We start from the raw sequence: 7,160 nt of genomic DNA on the forward strand, positions 1-7,160 counted from the left end.
TGCTGCTCATCAAAAGTCATATTTGTGTCAATCAGCCAATGACATTCATTCCACTACTGTCATCCCTTTGTCCTGACCAGAGCAACTCGATCGTGTTGAAGATGGCATGAACCATATCAACCAAGACATGAAGGAAGCCGAGAAAAATTTAAAAGATTTAGGGAAATGCTGTGGGCTTTTCATATGTCCATGTAACAAGTAGGTACTGACAATGTGCCTCAAAGGTTGTCACATATGTGGTGGCGTCCAGTTTTTCCTCTTTTTTTTTTAAAATTTATTTTAAATTTTTTTATTTTTTTGTTCCTACTTTCTTTTGTCACAGTGAGTGTCTGAAGTTATTGTCTTCTCTCCTTTGTCCTCTATCTCTCTCTCTCTCTCGCTCTCTCTCTCTCTCTCTCTCTCTCCTCGTGCTTCGTTCTGTGGGGGATAAATGACTTGCGTTTAATCAGAACAACTGGAGCGCATCGAGGAGGGAATGGACCAAATCAATAAGGACATGAAGGATGCAGAAAAGAATTTGAACGATCTAGGGAAATTCTGTGGTCTTTGCTCCTGTCCATGTAACAAGTAGGTGCTGCTTGCCTGCCCGCCTGCCTGCCTGCCTTGACAAAAAAAAAAATAATAATAATTTCTCCATTGTAGACACATTGAAACGACTGGCATGATTCCGGCATTCAGCTAATAGTCTGCTCTGCGCCGGCTGCGAAACGGCATCAGTGCCTTCCTCATCCATACACACAGGAGGCCATGTTGCGGTTTTCAAGACCATCCTTGACGCATTCATACACCGCGCTAGGGATGTGCAATTACGATAACGATTATTAAACTCAATGATTGCAAAATTGGCTTAACCATGAAATAAATGATTTCATTACTTAATACAATATGTATAAAACGTTATTGAAATAGTACTCATTTTACAATGTCTAATACTAGAAGTGATTATACTTGAAATTAATAAATTTGGCCGTTCTGTTTAAATTGTTTATTTCGATGTTATAACAGTTCTGTGGCAATTTATAAGTTTATAGCAAGTAAGTTTGTTTACACAAGGAAACCATACTCAAATTTATCATTCCTTATTTTTTATATTTTTTTTAATTATTCTTCCTTATTTTTTAAATCATTTATTTGTCGTATTATTATAGGCATTTATTTTTTTTGTTTGTACCCCCAAAAAAAATCGCTTGAATAATCCTGATTTCAATTATTACTAAAATAATCAGGATTAAAAAAAATGTTCAGAATCGATCAGCCCTTCACTGCACTATAAATACATTCACAAATTAGTGTTACGCACCTGAACCATCAAGCGCAATCTTCAAAAAGCGCCGTCGTCACTGGGGTTCCTCTAAACGTCTACTTGGGAATCATCTCCAAGCAGGTGCAACCCTTCCTGACAATTTTACTCCTTTCTTTTAAGAAGAGGAATCACTTTTGTCAGCATTGATGCAGAGTGATAAAAGCAAGGCGACAATAGTCGAACCATGAGAGCAGGACTAAAGAATGTTGGTTCTCAGATCATTTTGAATGTGATGAACCAAAATGCCCAGGACAGCGTTTGACTATGTGAAGATTTTCCTCATCTGCATGATAACATTCACTTGATGCTCACCTTTTGCAGGCAACTAAACTTTTTTCTTTTTTAAATATTATTATTTATATTGCCCTTAACACCCCCGTCACATGACTTGCGGGCATGATCCTTGGAATGCTCATGCATGCTAACATTGCTGCACGTGATGGTGCTAAAGTTACGATGACAATTGTGACATTGATGTACAGTTCTTGATGATGATGATGATCAGGTAATTGGTTTAAATGGAGACATAGTCGCAATATGAACAAAAATATATTCTGTGGGAAATGATTGCTCATTCAACCAAAATAACATTTCTGAGATTTGAGATGTTGGTTCAGAGGGCCAAGCTCCAAAGCGCTTTTTCTGCTGGAACCCAAAGGTGTTTGCTTCGGTTGAAGTGGAGGTTCAAAAGTTCATTCATGCCAAACTCATCCAACCGTGTTTTTATGGCGCTTGCTTTGTGCTCTGGGGCGCACTCGTTGAACTGTACCCAGAATTGCCTGAAATGTTCAAGTACGTTAATGAATTGCGTCTGACAGGAGCTGATGGGTCGAGGAAAATATCCCTGCGTGGTTGATTAATTAATTAAGAGGCAGGTCACAATACTTTATAAAATTGAGAACTGTTTATTATTTTATAACATCCTCGGATTCTCAGTGTCGACATGCCACTGGTGATAGATTTTGATTGGCAGCTAGCTCATTTTAGTTTCGATTTGACCACAGTGCTAATTCAATCGCCACGGCTCAATTGCCTGATTAAGCGCCGTTTACGGCATCGACAGCGAAGAAGAGGCCATTGTATCTTGGAATAAAATGAGAAGTTGAACAAAAGCAGACAGATGGGAAATGACAAGTACAGAAAGAAAGAGTGTGTCAGCAGGGACTGGCAGCCGATGAAGCTTTGCCTCAGTCCAGTTCTATTAATAAAAGTCAAGTAGGAGGCAGAGCATTCGCCGTGCCGATGACTGAAACAATGCGTTCACATAATCACTCTACCATAGCTTAAAAACTAAGGCTAAAATAATTGATATTCATAATACTTAATACTTTATTCAGAGGTGTCAAACTCAAGAGCCAGCCCCCCCCGCATATTTTATTTATTTATTTATTTTAAATATTTTGAATATTGAATATTTTTTTTACTTGTTTTTTTGTGTTTCTTCACACATTTTCATAATTTCTGTGAAAAACATATCTTGAATGATTGTCAGCGCTTTTAGAGTTTAGAATGTTTTTTTTTTTCCCCCAATGCATATCAATGGGTGTGAATTATAGAGAGATTTTCGCGATTCTTCAGCCGGCGCGGTTCCTATCCCGTCGCAACTACCATGTGGCCCGCCACCAAAATGAGTTTGACACCTCTGCTTTATGTTGTTAATCAGGTTTTGCAAATATTATCGCGATGGCTATTTGTTGGAAGATGAACAACCAATCATTTAGAAAATTATGTTTTAATTTTCAGGAGCGCTGATGGGGTCACAGGAAGCTACGACTATAATTTCAAAACGTGTTTTCATCTATAGGTCACATTAACTGTATGAATATTCGTAGCATGTGTCAATTGCTAGATATCTAAAAATCATTTTACAATGCTTTTAAACACATCACAAAAAAGGCTGGACTGTTTTGTTGAGGCTGTAACACAGCAAAAGCCAAAATACAGATTCAAAGTGCTTACAGTTTAGATTTTTAATTCTTATTGAGAACCATGAACATGTCAAAATGAACGCAGTCTAGTGACAGTCAGTCCAACAAATGTTCATAGGAAGTTGAAGCAATGCAGAGATGCTAACATGCTAACATTGGCATGAGTTGCGCTAACTATGCTAATTTGCGTAAACGCCCTGGATTCACTTTCCTTGAATCAATTGCGAATGATAATTCTGATCAGTGAAGTTACAGGCTTCTTACAGATGCAAAATTAATCTGACAGAATACTTTTTTGAAACAAAACAAGCTAGTGGGTAAATGAGGCACGATTGTGATATATGGAGAAAATGATAAAAACATACCAAAACGATCACGTTCACCTTTCTTTAATTGTCTGGGAGTAAACTAGATAAGGATTTAGGAAATACAGAGAGGCAACGCTGACAAAAGCACTCTGATGCCACATCTTGTTAGCACAGCTCTATTTTGTCAGTACACACTTCCTGTTCAGACAGACACTGGCTGAGCATTGATATCGTTATCACACGGCTCACTGGTAATTCGCCACAAAGCTCTTCCAAAGGTGATAGTACAGAAAACAGTGATGTCTGATTCAAGGATGAGGGGGGTGTGTTGGGGTGTGAGCTCCAAGAATAGTATATGGAACGTCATAGTTACTCTGTCGGCCTCCTTCAGTTTTTTTTTGTTTTGTTTTTATTCGTTTTTCGAGTTTGTTCTCCACATTACTGTCGTCTCCCCCTCTAATGATGTGACAGTCCTGTACAATCTATGTTGTTTGTCTCCCAGGAGCTCATCTCCTCTCTGTTATCTGTCACATTGGGACAATCAACTGTGGGACTCGGGGAGGGATTGTTCTTATTGCAATAACATGGAGGTGCCAATGGGAGCGTTAGAACAGGTTGCTGCTGTTAAAATGCATGACAGTACAAAACTGCAGATGGCACTTAAAGGTTTGAATAGCATGTTAAACTCTTGCAAGATATAGTATCACTCACATTGCTATTGTGTAAACAGCTTGCACCTTCCGAACCCGACCAGTCCATGCCTGCTCTGCTTTGCTTGACTTAGTCTAGTCTCCGCTATTACTCATACATGTGTGCTCAGGTGCATGAAATCAAGTAGTTTGATATTGATTGATATTTATAAATCAACCCTCCGGCCTGGTTGAGGGACAGAACATTGCGTAACTGTTCTTCTTCGTCGCCTTCACCGGCCAGAATGAAGAGCGGAGCCAGCAAGGCCTGGGGGAACAACCAGGATGGGGTGGTGGCCAGCCAGCCAGCCCGTGTTGTGGATGAGCGTGAACAGATGGCCATCAGCGGAGGCTTTATTCGCAGGTAAGAGGAAGTCACGGGAAGCTACTCATTCCTGGACGTCCTTCTCCACTGTATGAATATTTACAGCATGCGTGTAAAAACATTAGTTTTGCATCACGGTGGTTAATTGAAGGTGGTACCGTTCAGAATTCAATGATGGGTATTTTTAAGCTTTTAGTGGTATCACCACTGAAATAGTGCAACCCCTCGACAGCTCAATCAAGGTAGCCCACGAAAGTCCTCCATCATCGTAGCCGCCATGTTTCACAACCACTTCGGGCCAAAGCGAGGGCTTAGACAAGATTTGAGTTTGTCAGCGTTTAGCCCCGCCCACTAACTTTGAAAGGCGAGTTTCACAGGTAAAATAAATTCATGAAACGCTGCAACATGGCACTATGAAATAATTAATTACAGAAATAATTATACATATATTTTATACATATAATAATTGGTCATTTAATTAATGGCACATTGAGGTATTTAATTCCACATTTAATTAATAAAGGCAACATAATTAATGACACTTATTTATTTAAAGGTGCATTTATGAAGTCATCTGATTTATTTAATTCCATATTTAATGAACGAATGAAACAAATGACAATTTTATTTAGACATTTCATGGTGCATTTATTTATTTAATTTGGGCACTTTCAGTCCTTCATAGTAGTAGCTGGCATATGGTTGCTGTCCTGTGGAAAAACACGTTCATCCAATTCAATTTTGTCTTTTTTTTTTTTTTTTTTAATTTTCAAATTAATCGGATGTCTGTAACCCGGAAACCCCATTAACGTAAAAATAAAAAAAAATTGGACAAAATGGAAATGTGTTTTTCACAAGACAGCAATGACAGATACAATAAGCATGGGTTTGCTGGCCATTGGGAAAATGTTGAATTTCCTGAACGGCCGGTCCTTTTCCGGGCTGGTTGAACTGCTAATTAACTTTAGTAGCGTGATATCCGCAAAACAAACCCCGCTCCTCCCGTCTACTATAATTTTAAGCTGCGTAATGGCTCCCATCCCCCTGTCCATCGCCATCATCTCCATTGACGATTACTTACCGTCACGTGACGGCATTGCAATTAGAGGAAATGATCACAAGGGGACCAGAGGGAGCTCAACAAAGCTCATTTCAGCATCAATCATGCAAACAGGATTGACATATATGTCCAATGTTTTTTTTTTTTTTTTTTGTACTCAGGGTAACAGATGATGCCCGGGAAAATGAGATGGACGAGAACCTGGAGCAGGTGGGTGGTATCATTGGAAACCTGCGCCACATGGCTGTGGACATGGGCAACGAGATCGACACTCAGAACCGCCAAATCGACAGGATCATGGATAAGGTAAAGAAAACACTGGAGGAAAGCACTCTTAACTCATTTACTACCAGCCGATTGGTCAGGATAATCCAACAATTGGGCCTATAACTGAATTTGATCTGAAGAGAAAGAGATTACATAGACCAGGCCCACTTATTCATACGCGTGTACCATTTTCAAAGGGGAAGTCACGCCCAAAAAATGTTTTGCAAAAATATGTTCTATGAGCCTTCACTAGTCTGAACACGGCATTCTGATTAAAATTGTGTTTATGGAATATGAGTTAAGCAGCAAAATCCAGCTGGTTCTAGCAATCTCAAGCAGGGCGGCATTTTTGTCCCATTTTGAAAATGACATCACAGTTGCTCAAGGCTCTGATAACGACCAATCACGGCTTGTCTGTTTTCTGTAGCTGAGCCATGATTGGTCGTCAGTTGAGTCCTAAGCGACTGTGAAGTCATTTTCAGTCGACAGAGGCAAACAAAATGGCCGCTCCTTGACATGGCTAAAAACGGGTGCATCATACTATCATCACATTAATAAAAGTCTTGCATCACCACAAACCCTATGTCTGCTTTTCGCTCACCCAGGCTGACTCCAACAAGACCAGGATTGATGAGGCCAACCAGAGGGCCACAAAAATGCTGGGCAGTGGCTAAACACCCCCGGCCCCAGCGAGCATGACCCGTTCCGGTGTCCGGCGCAGCACGTCATCAGACGCCGACATGCTTTCATCATGATATTGACCTTCTAGGTTTGCACACATGCACATATCACCTCCCCTGCCCATTGTAAATGTCGTTCTGTGTGTTGTTTGTCGAGCTTTTTCAAGATGATTGTCCTCGTAAAAATTATGATTTCTTATACTCCGTCGTACATCATTCTTTCCAAAGGTTGTATATAAGTGCTGAGTTTGGCGCTCTGGCTCACCTGTGAAGTTTTTATTCTCTTGATATATATATATATATATATATATATATATATATATATATATATATATATATATATATATATATATATATATATATATATATATATATATATATATATATATATATATATATATATATATATATATATACTGCTATATATATATATACTGCTATATATATATATACTGCTATGGATGGCAAGTATATAACAGGAATGCGATACAAGCGGTTTGTTTTTGATTCTTCCTTCTTTTTCAGTATCTCACTATTGTCGCAGTAAATCGGTTTCATGTAGGCTACTGTCACGCTCCTTATTTTAAGTGTTTTGTCACA

At 39.1% G+C, this 7,160-nt stretch overlaps 1 protein-coding gene across 1 annotated transcript in view; it reads left to right on the top strand.

The window, feature by feature from the left end:
* The window catches only part of snap25a (synaptosome associated protein 25a), a 27,400-nt gene extending 20,488 nt beyond the window's left edge, over window positions 1-6,912 (top strand). Inside the window, exons 5-8 of the mRNA XM_088286078.1 lie at window positions 450-567; window positions 4,473-4,592; window positions 5,775-5,919; window positions 6,486-6,912. Coding sequence (XP_088142204.1) covers window positions 450-567; window positions 4,473-4,592; window positions 5,775-5,919; window positions 6,486-6,554 — 452 coding nt within the window. The 3' untranslated portion in view covers window positions 6,555-6,912. The remainder of the gene's footprint in view (window positions 1-449; window positions 568-4,472; window positions 4,593-5,774; window positions 5,920-6,485) is intronic.
* The last annotated feature ends 248 nt before the right edge of the window (window positions 6,913-7,160 follow it).

This window comes from Idiotropiscis lumnitzeri, chromosome 21 (genome assembly GCF_059441095.1).
Source record: "Idiotropiscis lumnitzeri isolate Australia: NSW breed Sydney's pygmy pipehorse chromosome 21, RoL_Ilum_1.0, whole genome shotgun sequence".
Lineage (NCBI taxonomy): Eukaryota > Metazoa > Chordata > Actinopteri > Syngnathiformes > Syngnathidae > Idiotropiscis > Idiotropiscis lumnitzeri.